Source organism: Coloeus monedula (genome assembly GCF_965178545.1).
Source record: "Coloeus monedula genome assembly, chromosome: 23".
Classification (NCBI taxonomy): domain Eukaryota; kingdom Metazoa; phylum Chordata; class Aves; order Passeriformes; family Corvidae; genus Coloeus; species Coloeus monedula.
In genome coordinates this window covers 641,904-658,566 of record NC_138803.1, presented here as the reverse complement: position 1 = coordinate 658,566, position 16,663 = coordinate 641,904, and the positions used below count along the sequence as shown (strand labels likewise).

The 16,663-nt window shown below is 62.0% G+C and overlaps 1 protein-coding gene across 1 annotated transcript; it reads left to right on the top strand.

Moving 5' to 3' along the window:
* Positions 1 to 965: 965 nt before the first annotated feature.
* LOC309581423 (copine-5-like) lies at positions 966 to 14,555 on the top strand (the record flags this gene model as incomplete). Its single annotated transcript, XM_082296026.1, has 21 exons — positions 966 to 1,048; positions 2,448 to 2,488; positions 3,084 to 3,130; positions 4,280 to 4,383; positions 4,911 to 4,950; positions 5,034 to 5,110; positions 6,090 to 6,149; positions 6,234 to 6,297; positions 6,527 to 6,630; positions 6,834 to 6,938; positions 8,042 to 8,083; positions 8,343 to 8,418; positions 9,121 to 9,174; positions 9,251 to 9,312; positions 10,108 to 10,154; positions 10,849 to 11,030; positions 11,988 to 12,115; positions 12,183 to 12,285; positions 12,968 to 13,025; positions 13,252 to 13,325; positions 14,382 to 14,555. 21 exons carry the CDS (start codon positions 966 to 968, stop codon positions 14,553 to 14,555), a joined length of 1,725 nt encoding a protein of 574 aa, XP_082152152.1.
* Positions 14,556 to 16,663: the final 2,108 nt, after the last annotated feature.

Here is a 16,663-nt window from a genome sequence, read left to right as displayed (position 1 = left end):
GGGGTTCGGTCTGGGGGTGATCCCGGGGCAGTACCAATGGTCCCTGGTGTACCGGGGTCTGGAGGCAGCCTCGGGGGCAATCCCAGGGCAGTAGCGGTGGTCTAGGGGCGAGCCCGAGGCTGATCCTTGGTACCGGCATCCGGGGGGTACTGGGGATGGGGAGGCGGCACCGGGGGCGCCTGAGGGTGATGCCGGGGATCTGAGGGCTATCCCGGGGACAGTACCGGGGGTCCGGGGCGGTACCGGGAATGAGGAGGCGGCCCCGCGGGAGATGCGGGGGAGATGCCGGTGGTCAGGGGAGGTACCAGGGATTTGGGGTTGATCCCGGGGCGATACCGGGAATCTGGGAGGGATCCCGGCGACAGTACCGGGCTTCCAGTGGGAAACCGGGCTATGGGAGCGGCTCTGGAGATGGTGCGGGGGGGGCCATCCCGGGGATCTGGGGGCGATTCCGAGGCGGAACCGGGGCGGTCCCGGGGATTTGGAAGTAGGCCCGGAGGCGGTGCGAGGGTAGATCCCCGGAATCTGGGGGTGATCCCGAAAATTTCGGGGCGGTCCCGGGGGCAGCATCAGGGGTTCGTGGCGGTACCGGGGAAGGGGAGGCGGCCCCGAGGGCGATCCCGGAGGCGGTGCCGGGGTTCTGGAGGCGATCCCAGGGGCGGTCCCGAGCCGGTCTCGGTCTCCCCGCTAGCGGTCCCAAAGAAGACCGGGGCAGTCCCTCGGTGCGGGGCCGGGGCCGGGACCGGGAGCGGGCGGTGACCGGGTCCCGGGCGGTGACAAAGGCGGTCCCGGTCTCCCGGCGGGCGGTCCCGAATAAGACCCCGGGCAGTCCCTCGGTGCGGGGCCGGGGCCGGTGCCGGTGCCAGGAGCCCCGGGCGGTGCCAAGGGCGGTCCCGGGGCGGAGCCGATCGCGATCGCGGTGCCGGTGCCGGTGCCGGTGTCGGGGCAGCGGCGGAGCCCGGGGTATGGCGGGCCTGGGTGTCCCGGAATCGGGCGCCGGCCCCGGCCCCGTCCCGGCCACCCGCGTGGAGCTCACGGTGTCCTGCAGGTAGCGGAGCCGTGGCGGGAGCCGGCATCGGGCGGCGGGGGCGCGGGGAGGCGCTGGGAGGCACTGGGGAGCAGCGGCAGCTGGCGTTGGAAGATGCTGGGAGGCACGGGGTTGCACTGTGGTGTAGGGGTAGCTGGCGTTGGAGGGTGCTGAGATGCAGAGAGGCGCTGGGAAGCACTGGGGAGCGGCGGCAGCCGGCGTTGGAGGGTACTGGGATGCATTGGGAGGCACTGAGATCCCTTGGGATGCACTGGGAGGCATTGGAGAGTTGGGAGCAGCTGGCGCTGTAGGGCACTGGGTTGCACTGGAACGCAATGAGATGCACTGGGAGGCATTGGGAGGCACTGGAGTGCCGCAGCTGTTGGCGTCGAAGGGTGCTGGGGTGCACTGTGGTGCACTGTGATGCACTGAGATCCCCTGGGATGCACTGGGAGGCACTGGAATGCACCGGAGAGTGGGAGCAGGTGGTGGTGTGAATTGCTGGGGTGTACTGGAAAGCTCTGAGATGCTCTGGAAGGCAGCGGGAGACACGAGGGAACGGGGAGCAGTCGGCGTTTTAGAGTACTGGGAGGCACGGGGAGGCACTGGAGAGCAAGGCCGCTGGCGTTGGAGGCACTGAAATGCACTAGGAGGCACTGGGATTCACTGGGAAACGCTGGAATGTGCTGGGAGGCATTGTGGAGCATGGGGAGCACAGGCGGTGTCGGGTATGGGGACAGAGGGGCACTGGGTGACCCAAAGGTGTTGTGGGTGCGGGGCCCTGAAGGGAATGGGGGTCACGGGGGGGGCATTTGGGGGTCTCTGGGGCCGGGGTTGCAGGGGGGTCAGGTTGGACCCTGTGTCCCCTGCACCCGCTGTTACTCCTTGCCCGCCCTGAAACCCCTGAATACCCGGCCCCCACTGCACGCCCTGTACCCCCTGCCCACCCTGCACCCCCTGTACCCTCTCTCTGCAACCTGGGGTCCCGCTTTGGTGTCCTGACACATGGCACTCTAGCATGTGTCATGCTGTGCACCCTGTGCAGATGTGTCCGTGCACCCCAACATGTGTTGTGGGGCACATCTGGCAGTGCACCCCAACACCCAGCCATGCTCACCAACGCCCTGCTGTGCACCCCGATACACGGGCCCCCAGCGCATGGCCCCCCAAAATGTGTCAGTCATGCTTTGCACCCCAGTCCGTGTCCTGGGGCACAGCTGGCTGTGCACACCCTGCCACGCGCCCTGTCACACAACTGGGCACAACCCGACACGTGGCTGTGCACCCCAACGTGTTCTGGGGTACACCTGGCCGCATAAGGGCTACACACAGTCGCAGGCACAGCCAGGTGCTCACACTCACACTCACACTCACACTCACACTCACACTCACACTCACACACTTCCCGCTGCCCCCCCAGGCAGCTCCTGGACAGGGACACCTTCTCCAAGTCGGACCCGCGTGAGTGGGGCAGGGGGGATGGGGTGTGTTTTAGGGTCTCTGGGGGTGTTTTGGGGGGACTCAGGGGGGGCTGGGGTTTCTGGGGGTTTTGGGGTCTCTGGAGGGTGTTGTGGGCTTGGGGGATGTTTGGGTCTCTGGGGGGTTTGGGGGGTCTCTGGGGGGTTTGGGGGGTCTCTGAAGTATTTTGTGGGGTATCTGGGGGTTTTGGGGGGTCTCTGGGAGCATCAGTGTCTCTGGGGAGTGTTGTCTGGGGGTTTTAGGGCTCTCTGAGGTGTTTTGGGAGGTCTCTGGGAGTGGTGTGGTTCTATGAGGTTTTGGGGGTCTCAAGGATGTTTTGGAGGGTTCTGGGCATGTTGGAGCTCTGGGGAGTGTGGGGGTCTCTGGGGGTTTTGGGTGGTCTTTGGGGGTTTTGGAGGTCTGGGGGATTTGGAGAGCCTCTGAGCTGTATGGGGGGTGTCTGGGGGGATCTTAGGGGCTCTCTGGGGGGTTTGGGGAGTCTCTGGGGATGCTGGTGTCTCTAAGGGTTTTGGGGGTCTCTGGAGTGTTTTGGGGGGGTCTCTGGGGGTGCCCTTCCCCCTGACCCCTCTCCCCGCAGTCTGTGTGCTGTACACGCAGCGCCCTGGCAGCCACCAATGGCGGGAGGTGAGTGACCCGATCGGTGGGGGGCAGCCAATCAGCATGTTGGGCTGTGCTCAGCTGGCCAATCGGCATGTTGGGGTGCACTCAGCCGGCCAATCAGGATGTTGGGGTGCTGGCTGGCCAACCAATCATCAGCATGTTGGGGCAGTGGCCAATCAGCATGTGTGTATGCCAACCAGGTGGCCAATCAGCATGTGTGTGTGCCAACCCGATGGCCAATCAGCAGTCAGGGGCCATGGCCGCCCCCCAGCCAAGCAGCATGAAGGATTCTGGGCTATCGGCGCGTTGGGGTGCTGGCCAAGTGGCCAGTCAGGGTATTGGGGTGGCGGGCACTTGGCCAGTCACCAGTGAGCAATCAGCGTCTGGGGGTGCAGCACCTGGACCATGAGCACGCAGCCAGTGCCCCGGGGCACAGCAATCAGCCAGCCGGCGCCCGGGGGATCTGGGGAGCATGTCGAGGTGCTAGGCAGCCAGCCAATCAGCTGTCGGCACGCAGCCAGGCCCCGTCCCCCTGTAATTAACAGGGTGTTAATTGCGGGGTAACGAACAGGGGGTGGGACCGGGGGAGGGGCGGCCCCGCGGCACAAAGCGGCACCTGGGCCCACCCCGCCCCTGTCCGCCCCGTGTGCCCCGGCCCGAACCCGCTGTCCGCCCTTGCCCCGCCTCATCCGCCCACACGTGTCCCCATGTCCCCAATCCCATGTCCACATGTTCTCGTGTCGCTGTGTCCCCATATCTGTAAGTCCCCATGTCCACATTCCCATGTCCCACTGCCCCCATGTCCCCACCCTCATTCCCATGCCCCTGTTTTTCCTGTCCTGTGTTCACACGCCCCTGTGTTCCCATGTCCTCATGTCCCCATCCCTATGCCCCCATGTCTCTGCATCTTCATGTCTCCATGCCCATGTGCCCACATCACCACATCCCCATGTTCCCATGTCCCCGTGTCTGTGTCCCCATATCCCTGGATCCCCATCCCCTATGGCCATGTCCTGTGTTCCCATGTTCCCATCCCTATGCCCCTGTGTCTCTGCATCTCCATGTCCCTGTGTCCACATCACCACATCCCCATGTCCCTGTGTCTCCATGTCCCTGTCCCCACCCCGTGTTGTCCTGTCACCCCATTATCCCTGCTGTCCCTGCATCCCCCAGTTTGGCCGGACCGAGGTCATCGACAACTCCCTGAATCCTGACTTCCTGCGCAAGTTTGTCCTTGATTATTGCTTTGAGGAGCGGCAGAACCTGCGCTTTGACCTGTGAGTGACCCCTGCAGCCCCAGTGTCACCCCCATGTCCCCCAGGGTCACCCCCTCACCACCCCAGCACAGGCCACCAGAGTGTCCTTGTCCCCATCCCTGTTCTGTCCCCACTCCTGAACCATCACCACCCTTGTTCATAACCCTGTCCCCATCCTTGTCCCATCCCATCGTCATCCCTATCCTATCCAGTCCGCATTCTGTCCCTGACCCATCCTGTCCCTATCCACATCCCATCCCTGTCCATTCCATTGTGTCCCTATTCTACCCCATCCTGTCCCTGTACCCATCCTTGTCCCATCCTACCCCTATTCTTTTACCCATCCCATCCCATCCTGTCCCCACACCTAATCCATCCCTATTTGTGTCCCATCCCTGTCTCATCCCATCCCTGCCCCTCCCTGTCTGCCTCCCATCCCATCCCATCCCAGTCTCCATCCCATCCCATCCCTGTCTCCATCCCCATCCCTGTCCCATCCAAGGCCCCCCATGTCCCGTTCCATGCCAACATGTCTCCTCTGTCCCCAGGTATGATGTGGACTCCAAGAGCCCTGACCTCTCCAAGCATGTACGTGCAGGATCAGCTCTGCTCCCCTGGCCTCCCTGGGATGGGCATCCCCCTGGTAACACCCAGTGTTCCTGATCCTGCAGGATTTCCTGGGCCAGGCATTCTGCACCCTGGGGGAGATTGTGGGCTCAGCCGGCAGCCGCCTGGAGAAGCCCCTGACGTGAGCCCCCCCTTTGCCCCAGTGTCCCTGTGTCCCCAGTGTCCCTATGCCCCCATGTCCCACCCCAGTGAAGCCCCTGATGTGAGCCCCTCTTGTGCCCCCAGTGTGCCCAGTGCCCCCAGTGTGCCCATCTTCCTCCTAGAGAAGCCCCTGACATGAACCCCCTCATCCCCAGTGTCCCCATGTCCCACCCCCAGAGAAACCCCTAGTGTGAGCCTCCACTGTGGTCCAGGGTCCCCAAGGTTCCCAGGGTCCCCAAGGTTCCCAGGGTCCCCATGTCCCCCCACTGGAGAAACCCCTGATGGTCGCCCCCCTCAGCCCCAGTGTCCCAGGGTGCCCATGTCTCTGCCCCAGGGAAGCCCCCAATGTGAGCCACCTCCCCCACTGATCCCAATGTCCCCATGTCCCCCCCCGGAGAAGCCCCTGACATGAGCCCTCCCTGGTGCCAGTGTCCCCAGTGGTCCCCAAGTCCCTGACATGAGCCCTGCCTGGCTCCCATGTCCCCCAAGGTCCCTTTTGGTGTGCCCAGGATGGACCCAGACCCCAGAGCTGACAGTGGCATTTTGGAGGGCTGGCTGTTTGTTTGGGGGGGGGGGGTGGCTTTTGGCAAGAAAGACATTTTTGGGGGTCTGGCTTTTTGGTGGGGATTGAAGGGTCTGGCTTTTTCTTGGGGTGGTGGATTTTGGAGGGAATGTGGTTTGGAGGGGTCTGGCTTTTAGAGGGGTCTGACGATTTTGGGTGTTGGCTTTTTTGGGGGCAGTTTGTTTTGTGGGAACTGACTTTTTGGGGGGCTGAATGTCTTTTGGGGACAGGCTTTTTTGAGGGGAGGAACAGCTTCTTTTTAGGATGCTGGAATTTGGCAGGGGGCGGGGCTGGTTTGTTTTTTTTTTTTTTTTTTTGGACACTTCCTTTTTTTGGGAGGGGGGCTTTTTCTTGGGTGGGGATCCTCCCCATGACCCTTCAGCATGCATCCCTGCAGGATGGGGACAGCCAGCATGCAGCCCCGGGGCAGGAGACCCGCCCCGGCCGCCTCCAATGGGTAAGTTTTGGGGTGCCCAGTGCGTGGGGGACACCCCCAGGACACCATGTGTGCCCCTGCCACACTCACATCCCATCCCGGCAGTGGCATTCCGGGGAAGAAGTGCGGCACCATCATCCTCCTCGCTGAAGAGCTGGGAAACTGCCGGGTGAGCCGCGGCAGGGCAGGGGAGGGAGCGTAGCTTGGGGACCCCCCAATATCGGGGGTGGCTGAGACACACCAGCCCACGCCCCAAGATGCGGGTGATGGCTGACCATCCCCACCCTGTGTCCCTCCTGTCCTGGATCCCTCCTTCCCTCATGGAGCAGCCGCCCCCGCGGGATCCCACCCCTCAGGGGGGTGCATGGTGGATGACGCCTCCCGATTCCACCCCCCAGGACGTGGCCACACTCCAGTTCTGTGCCAACAAGCTGGATAAGAAGGATTTCTTCGGAAAATCTGACCCCTTTATGGTCTTCTACCGCAGCAATGAAGATGGGACGTGAGCGACCCCCTTTCAGAAACACAGTGACCCTGCCACACCCCACGGGAGGGCTCAGCCCCAGCACAGGACACCCCGATGTCCCCATGGGCTGGCATTGAAGGGGGTGTCCAAAAATCCTCACTGCGCTGTGGGGGTGACAGATTGGGGGGTTGTTGGGATGGGAGAGTGACCCCCTTGTCCCCCTCTTGTCCTCCCCCCAGTTTCACCATCTGCCACAAGACGGAGGTGGTGCGGAACACGCTGAACCCCGTCTGGGCAGCCTTTGCCATTCCCGTGCGTGCCCTCTGCAATGGGGACCATGACCGGTGAGCGCCAGGGGACTGGGACCCCCTGCATCCCCACTTTGGCCTCAAAGACCTCCTTCCCCTTCTTCCCCCCATCTCTAGGGTCCACTAGGACCCCTGAACCCCCTTCCCCCATCTCTGTCATACCCAGGGACCCCCTGCACTCCCATCTCTGTGGTCCTCTGAGACCCCCTGAGCCCCCTTCCCCCCCATCCATGGTGCCCTAGGACCCCCTGCAGCCCAGTCCTGTCTCTATGGTCTTCCAGGACCCCCTTCCACCTGTCCCATCTCTATGGGCTCCCAGAACCCCCTTTTTCTTCTTTCCCTCATCTCTCAGGTCCTCTGGGAACCCCTGCACCTCGTGTCCCCATCTCTGTGGTCCCCAAAGACCCCCTTCACCCCTTATTCCATCTCCATGGTGCTCCAGGATGCCCTGAAACCCCTTCCCCCCCTCTCTGTGGTACCTCTGGACGCCCAGAACCCCCCTCACTCCATGTCTGTGGTACCCCAGGACCCCTGTCCTTTCTTTCTCTTGTCCCTCAGAATCCCTTCCCCTGTGTCTCTGGTACCCCAGGACCCCCTTTATTCCCTTCCCCCCATCTCTGTGGTCCCAAAGACCCCTGCACACCTCCTTCTCCATCTCTGTTGTACCTCAGGACCCCCTGCAGCTCCTCCACCCTCTCTGTGGCCCCTTGAGACCCCCTTCCTCCACCTCTGTGGCCACCCGAGACCCCCAGAACCCCTTCCCCCGGCTCTGTGGTACCAGCAGCACCCACCCTCCCGGTGTTACCCGCTTCTGCCTCAGTTTACCCATCTGGGCAATGGGCATCACTGCTGTCACCGAGCCATCCCCGCCCCCCCGCCCCAAACCAGTGTCACGAGCTGTTGTCCTCGCAAACAGCTCCTCACGCCGCTTTGGCCCCGTGTTGGACGTTGCTGTGGCAACGATGGATAAAAATATCCCAACGAGGAGGAGGAGGAAGCAGGAAAAAGCCCACAGAGGCGTCAAAACAAATCCCACAGGGAGTGGGGGGTTGTGTGTGACTGGTCCCCGGGGGAGAGGGGGGGGGGGATGGGATTTGGGGGTGTCGGGGGGTGTTGGTGACCCTCCCCCCGCCTTGCAGAGCCATCAAGGTGGAGGTGTACGACTGGGACCGTGATGGCAGGTGAGCTGTGTGTGCTCCTGGGGACCCCCCACACCCTGGACCTGCACCCCCCGGGTGATGGGGACCCCCCGAATGGTGGGGAGCCCCCCATCCCTGCATCCACGGGGAGATGGATCCCCCCCGGGTGATGGGAACCCCCCCTGGCTACTTGGGACTCCCTGGCTGATGGGAAACTTCCTGGGCAATGGGAAACCCCCCATTCCCACCCCCCCCGAGTGATGGGGATCCCCCGGCTGATGGAGAATCACCGGCCTCACAGCCACGACTTCATCGGGGAGTTCACCACCAGCTACCGGGAGCTGGCACGGGGCCAGAGCCACTTCAACGTCTACGAGGTGAGGGGGGATGGGCACATGGCTGGGGGGTGCTGCACTCCCCGTGGGGGTCACGGTCCCCAGGGTTCCTGTGCTGCATGCCTGTGTGTTGGGGTCCTAACACTGCACCCCTTGGTGGGTACGGTCCCCAGGGTCCCTCTCTCTGCTGCACCTCTGGGCGTCAGGGTCCTTGTGTGGGTGCTACATACCCCAGGGTCCCCATGATGCAATCCTAGGGTGTTGTGGTCCCCAGGGTCCCTCCCAACGCTACACCCTGGCGTGTCATACACCCAAAGGTCGCCCTTCTCCACTCTGAGGTGTCATGGTGCCCAGGCTGCTCATGCTGCAGCCATGGAGATTTACAATCCCCAGGATCCCTGTGCTGCACCCCGGGGTGTTGGGGTCCCCACACTGCACCCTTGGGGTGTTATGGTCCCCAGGGTGCAGCACCCACAGCTGCTCCCTTGAGGGTCCCGGGTCCCCAGCCCCCACCATGGATCTGCAGCTGCACTACAATCCCCAGGGTCCCCTGGGTGTCTCAGCCCACCATGTGCTCCTCAAGGTCCCTCTCTGCACCTCAGCACAGTGCTCCCACCGCTGCCCCCAGGGCATTCTGTGCCCCCCTGTCCCCCAGGATGTGACAATCCCCCATGCTGCTCCCTGGGGCCTCCCGTCCCTGTGAGGAGCAGCCCCCTTCCCTTCCCTTCCCTCCCATCCCCGCAGGTGGTGAATCCCCGGAAGAAGATGAAGAAGAAGAAGTACCTGAACTCGGGCACAGTGAGGATGGGATGTGCGGAGGGGGGGGACACAGGGGGTGTGGGCACTTTCCCCCCTGAACCCCATGTCCCCACAGGTGACCCTGCTGTCCTTCGCTGTGGAGGCCGAGCATACCTTCCTGGACTACATCAGGGGCGGGTGAGCAGGGGGCCCCCAGCACCCCCAGCTGCACCTTTGAGGGTCCCCAACACCCCCAGCTCCTTCCTTGGGGGTACCTAGCACCCTGAGCTGCTCCCTCAAGGGCAGGGAATCCCCAGCATCCCTAGCTGATCCTGTGGGAGTCCCCAGCATCCCCAGCCCCTCCCTCACTGGCAGGGAGGTCCCTAGGACCCACTGTTGCTCCCTTGAGGATGGGGGGGGGGGGGGGGGGAGAGGGGGGGGAGGTTCCTTCTATCCCCAGCTCCTCCCTGTGGGGTCCCCAACACCCCCAGTTGCTCCACTTGGGGTCCCCAGCACACCTAGCTCCTCCATTGGGGGTCTCAGCACCCCCATCCAGATGCCTCCTTGAGGGCAGGGGGTCCCCATCACCCACAGCTGCTTATTGGTAGTCCCCAGAACCTGCAGTTGCTCCTTTTGGAAGTCTCCAGCACTCCCAACAGCTCCCTTTGGGGTCCCCAACACCCACAGCTACTCCTTTGTGGAAAGAGGGTCCCCACCATCCCCATCTTCTCTATTTGGGGTCCTCAGCACCCCCACCCAGATGCTCCCTCGTGGGCAGGGGCTCTCCAGCCCCCCAAATTGGTCCTTTGGGGGTCCCCAGCACCCCTAGCCACTCTCTTGGGTGCAGCATGGTGACACCTCAGTGCAGGGACGCTTGGGGGTGCTCTGAGTTGGGGGATGGGTGCACCAAGTCCAGCCTGTGGCCCCAGGGGTGTCCCCACCCCAAACCCCTGGGTCACCCCATGTCACCCCAAGGCCACTTTGCCCCCCCAGGACCCAACTCAACTTCACAGTGGCCATCGACTTCACGGCATCCAATGGTGAGTGGGGGCTGTGTCCCCCCAGGGGGATTTATTTGGGGCAGTTGTAACCAGTTTGGCGTCATGGTGGTGTTGTCCTTGTAACTGTGTTGGGGACATGGTCGTGTCTCCCTTGTCACTGGGTTGGGGTCATGATGGCATTGTCCTTGTCATGGGTTTGGGGCCATGGCAGTGTTATTTTTGTCACTGTGTTGGTACTATGGTGGTTTCATACTTGTCACCAGCTGTCACCGGGTTGGGGATTTGGTGGCACCATCATTGTCATTGAATTTGGGACAGAGTGGTGCCATTCTTGTCACTGGGTGGGGGTCATAGCAGTGTCATCTTTGTCACTTTGTTGGGGACAGAGTGTCATCCTTGTCTCTGTGTTGATTTCATGGTGGTGTCATCCTTGTCACCAGCTGTCACCAGGGTGGGGATGTGGTAGCATTTGGGGACATGGTGGGATTATCCTTGTCCTTGTCACTGTGTTGGAGAGATGGTGTCATCCTTGTCACTGGCTTGGGGCCATAGTGGTGCTGTCCTTGTCACTGTGTTGGGGACAAGATGACCTCATCCTTGCCACTGGGTTGGGGCCATAGTAGTGCCATGGTTTTGGGGATGCTTGGGATGTTTTGGGGGTGCTGGGGGGATTTTGAGGGTTCTGGGGGGGCTCTGGGGGTGCTGGGGGGTGCTGAGCCCCATGCCCCTGCAGGGAACCCCTCGCAGCCCACGTCCCTGCACTACCTGAGCCCCTTCCAGCTGAATGCCTACAGCCTGGCACTGCGGGCTGTGGGGGACATCATCCAGGACTACGACAGTGACAAGATGTTCCCAGCCCTTGGCTTTGGTGCCAAGGTCCCCCCGGATGGGCACGTGTCCCACGAGTTCCCACTGGTGAGGGGCCAAGGAGGGACAGGACTGCAGATGAAGGGTGGTGTCCTTGTCACCCAGTTGGGGACATGGTGGGCTAATCTTGTCACATTGTTTGGGACATGGAGGTATCATCCTCTTCCTTGGGTTGGGGCCATGGTGGTGTCGTCCTCGTCACTAGTTTGGGGCCATGGTGGTGTTGTCCTTGTCACCAGATTAGGAAGGGGCATAGTGGTTGTCCTTGTCAGCAGTTTGGGGTCACAGTGGTCTCATCCTTGATCACCAAGTTGGGTAAATGGTGTGTTTGGCTTGGATTTGGATTGGGGATATGGTGGTGTCATCCTTGTCCTTGGATTGGGAACATAGTGGCATCATCAGTTTGTCACTGTTTTGGGGTCATGGCAATGCCATCCTTGTCACATTATTTGGGACATGGTGGTATCATTCTTGTCACTGGGTTGGGGACACAGTGGCATTATCCTTGTCACCGTATTGGGGATATGGTGGTGTCATCCTTGTCACTGGGTTGGGGCCGTGGCAGTGTCATCCTTGTCAGCAGATTAGGGACATGGTATTGTCTTTGTCACCGGGCTGGGGACGTGGTAGCATCATCGTCGTCACCAGGTTGAGAATGTGGTGGTGTGGTCTTTGTCACTGTGCTGGGCATGTGATGGTGGTGTCCTTGTCACCAGTTCTCGCTGTATTGGGGACATGGTGGCATTATTCTTGTCCCTGGGTTGGGGATGTGGTGGCATTTTCCTTGTCACTGGGTTGGGGCCATGGCAGTGTCGTCCTTGACCCTGATATGGGAACATGGTGGTGGTCTCCCTTGCCACCACATTGTGGACACGGTGGGATCATCCTTGTTAGCATTTGGGGGCCATGGCAGTGCCATCCTTGTCTGTGCGTGGGGTCTGTGGTGTCACCCTGTCCATGGCTGGGGGCTGTGGTGTCACCGTGGTCCTGGTGACCCTGCGGCAGAATGGGGATGCATCAAACCCAGCGTGCCGCGGCATTGCGGGGGTGCTGGAGGCATATCAGCGCAGTCTGCGCCGCGTCCAGCTCTACGGCCCCACCAACTTCGCCCCTGTCGTCAACCACGTTGCCCGGTAAGAGGGGCCCCGTGCCCTGGGGTGGGGTCCCTGTGCCCTCTGGCGTCACACAGGGTCCCCCCAGCTCGGCGGCCACGGTGCTGGACGGGTCCCAGTATTTTGTCCTCCTCATCATCACTGATGGTGTCATCTCTGACATGGCCCAGACCAAGGAGGCTATCGTCAATGTGAGACCCCTGTGGTGGTGCTGGGGCAGGTGGTGGCACCCCTGGTGCTGGTGGGGGGAGCTGTAAGCCTTGGGTGACGGGGGCAGTGGGGAGGGATTGGGACCCTTGGTGGGGTAGGAAAGGTTGGGGACCTCGGGGTGCTGGGGGGTTGAGGAGGGGCTGGAACCCTTAGCGGGTGGGAAGGGGCTTGGACCCCTGCGTTCTGAGGGGTTGGGGGTGGCTGGGACCCTTTGGGTGATGGGGTGGGTGAGGAGGAGCTGGGACCCTGAAGCTGGGTGAGGGGGGGTGGGTTGGGACCCTTGCTTGTTGGAGGGATGGAGAAGGGGCTGGGAGCCCTGGGTGCTGGGGGAGGGTGTGGACCCCTGGGTGTTGGAGGCAGTGAGGAGGGACTGGGAGGTGGGAAAGGACTCCTGGGGTCAAGAAGGGGCTGGGACCACAGGGTTTGGCGTGTAGGGGTGTCTAGGACCCCTGGGTGCTGCAAGGAAGCTGGGGAGTTCCTGGGACCCCCCCCAGTGCCGGTGGGGAGGGGTCTGAGACCCTTGAGTGATGGGGGGTGCTGAGGGACTGGAATCCTTGGGGGAGGGGGTGTTGGCACCCCTGGGTGCTGTGGTGGGGGAGCGGCTCATTTGGTGGTAGCATCATTAAATTTTGTGAGACTCCCTTCACCCCCCGGCTCCCTCAGGCTGCCAAATTGCCCATGTCCATCATCATCGTGGGGGTCGGCCAGGCCGAGTTCGATGGTAAGATTTGGGGGCTGGGGGAACTAGGGGAAGGCTGGGGGGATGGGGGGGGTCCCTTGGCCACTGGAGCTATGAGTTGAATGTGTCAGCATATGAATGGGCTCAGCACACCCCAGCGAGGGGACTTGGGGGTTCTGGGTGTGGGGTTGGGAGGGACATAATAAGATCCCACCCTGAAGTGGGGAGCACTGGGGTGCTGCTGACCTCCCCCCTGCATCTCCCCCAGCCATGGTGGAGCTGGATGGGGATGACATCCGCATCTCTTCCCGTGGCAAAGTGGCCGAGCGTGACATCGTCCAGGTACCGACCGACCTCACCAATGAGAGATTTGGGGACCTAGCAGGGTGGTGGTGGGGGGTGCCCTGGGGACCTCAAATCAGCCCCGTCACTCCTGGGGTGCACTGGGTGGGACTGGTGTGGAGGGATGACAAGGTGGACTGGGATTTGGGCAGCACTGGGATTTGGGGGGCACTGGGACATGAGTGGGATGCTCTGGGACAATGGGATGCAATGGGTTTGGGATGCACTTGGATGGGGGAATGCACTGGGATTTGGGGGTGCACAGGGACATGATGGGGGCGCTTCACTGGAAAAAGAGGGTGCACTGAGATTTGGGATGTACCTTGGAATGGGGGTGCAGTGAGACATGGTGGTGTATTAGGATATGGGGGGGCACTTCAGCATGAAGGGGGTTGGTACTGGGAAATGGGGGGCCGCTGGGATGTGGGGGCCACTGGGACATGGAGGGGCAAGTACTGGGATATGGGGTTGCACTGGGACATGAAGAGGGGGTGTACTAAGACTTTGGGGGGGGCTGTGCTGCAAAAAAAGGGTGCAGTGAGACTTAGCATGTTCCTGGGTGTGGGGAGGAGCCTGGGACCTTAGGAGGCACTGGGACATGGGGGAACATTGGGATATGGTGGGGGGGCCACTGAGATATGGGATGTACCTGGATGGGGGGGGCACTGGGACATGAAGGAGGAGTGTATTGGGGAAGGGGGGATGCACTGGGGAATGAGGGGGGCACTGGGATGCGGAGGGCACTGGGACATGAGGAGGGTGTGCTGGTAAATGAAGGGGGCACTGGGGTATTGGGATGGACCTGGCTGTGGGGGGCAGTGGGACATGGGGGTGTACTGGGAAATGGGGGGGGCACTGGGATGTGGGGGCTATGGAAAAGGGGAGGCACAGGGATATGGAGGGGCATTGGGGCTTAGGATGCACCTGGATGTGAGAGGCACTGGGACATCAGGAACGGGGAGGGGACACTGGAGCTGCCGTGTGTGAGACACAAGGTTCCGGGGGCTTCCCGGCCCTGGACCCCCTCAACTGCTCTGCCCCCTTGTGCCCCCCCAGTTTGTTCCATTTCGTGACTACATGTCGGGGGGCCCCGGCGCGGGGCTGAGCATGGCAGGGTTGGCACGGGAGGTCCTAGCCGAGATTCCTGACCAACTCCTCTCTTACATGAAGGCACGGGGCATCAAACCCCCCCCCGTCCCTCCCATACCCCCTGAAACCCCCCCACCCTGACTGCCCACCCCTGACACACCATGTCCCCTCACCCTACCCCAGGACCCTCTATCCAGGGATCAAAGGCAGCCACACTCTGCCAGGGACTTGGGACTGTAGGTCCCTCTCCTCCCCTCCACAACCTCGGGGTCCCCCCTGATCTGGGGTCCCCTCCCCAATCCGGGTTCCCACCACCACCCCCATAAAACAGCTTTTGGGTTTCCCAAGGGGATTGGGATGGTGTTGCCTGAGCATCCTTGGCCATGGGACCCCCCCCCAATATCCATCCAAGACTGTCCTGCCCGCCCCCCAAAAAGGGGCAGGGGGTCTTCACCCCACTGACCAGAAAGCCGGGGTGCGCAGGAGCCTCCCCCAAATGTGGAGTGCCCCCCCCAGGGTGATGCATGACCCCTTCTCACCCCCCCAGCTCCCCCCAATCCATAGACCCCCCTCCATTTTCTGGGCTGATCCCAGTGGGGTCCCCGGTGTTTTTTGTGTTCCCCCTTGCCGTGTCGCGTGTCCATGTGGGTTTGTATTGAGTTGCCTTAAATCGCAATAAATGATTGTGGCTTTAATTACAGCCCCCTTCCCCGGGACTCCCCAGCATCTCCCCTAAAAGGGCAGCCCCCCCGTGTGTGACCCTCCCCAGCTGTGTGATAACACCTCCTGGGACTGTGACAACTCCCCCGCTCACCTGTGTGCCTGCCCCCTCCAGGTCTGACTCCCCCAGCTCTCACCCCTCCCCATCTGTGTCTGCCCCACCACGCTGTGACCCCCCCACCCACTGTGTCACCCCCACAACCTGTGCTCCCCCCAGCTGTGTGTGACACCCCAGCTCTGACCCCTCCCCAGCTGTGTGACCCCACACACACTGTGTGAAGCCCCCCAAAGGTATGACCTCCCTGGCTGTGTGTGACCCTCCCCCCAGCTGTGACACCCCCCAACTGTGTGATGGCCCCCATGTCTGATATCCCCTGGCTGTGTGTGATGCCCCCACACGGCGGGACCCCCCGGGCTTTAGCATCCCCCCCCAGCTCTGATCCCCCACCAGCTGTATGACCCCCCTCCCCCCACTGTATGACTGTGTGTGACCCCTCCAACTGTGTGACACCTCCCCCCACTGTGTGACCCCCAAAATTGCAAATACACAGAAACCACCTGGGATCGGGAGGGTTGGGTTATTTACAGGACTCTGCCCCCCTGCACCCCAAAACTGCTTGAACGGGGCCCTGAGAGGCCGGGGGCTCACAGAGACCCCACACCCCAACTGAGGGGGGCATAAAGCCCCTGAAACCCAAGTGGGGGGGGGGGTTACAGAGACCCCACATCCCACTGGGGGATTCACAAAGTATCCACACCCCAGTTAGGGGGGTCACAAAGCCCTCACACTCCACTTTCAAGGGGTAACAAAGCACCCCCCAACTGTGTCTGGGGGGGTCTCACAAAGCCCCCAACTGTGGATATACTCACAGCACTCTCAGGCAGCCAGGCTCATAGTTCAGTGCCTTAGAAAGCCCAGAGCTGCCTAGAGAGACTGCACGGGCGATCTGGCACTTCCGTAGCTCCAAAAGGGGCAAGTGGTAGCTGCAGAGCTAATACCAAGAGCAGAAACAAAGAGGTAGAAATGTAGCCCTCGCTCTGTGCTTTAATCCTGCCAGGAGATTGCGCTCGGTCCGAGACAGAGACACACGAGCTGGCAGCAGAACGGGCAGCAGAGCCAGGCCCACTCCGTGCTCTTTCTTTTATTCAGGGAAGGGGAAGGGGAGAACTGGGGGCGGACCGGGGGTAACCGGCCTATCAAACTCTGCTCCGGAGAGTCTGAGTTACTTTCGTTTTTACCCGCGCTTAGAACAAAGGGCATTCAGAGCACATGGCAGGGGCAGGTCCCGGGAGGGGCAAGGGCGGCTCCCTCGGGCAGGCAGCAACACCCAACCCCAACTGCGGGGGGTCACAAAGTGCCTACGCTCCAAGTTGAGGGGGTTATAAAACCCCTGCACCCAAACTGAGGGGATCACAGACACCCCACATCCCAGCTGGGTGAGGTCGCAAAATGCTCACCCCCCAGTTTGGGGCTCACAAAACCGCTGCACTCCGATGGGAGGGTGAAAAAGCTTCCTCCCCCCTGGCTG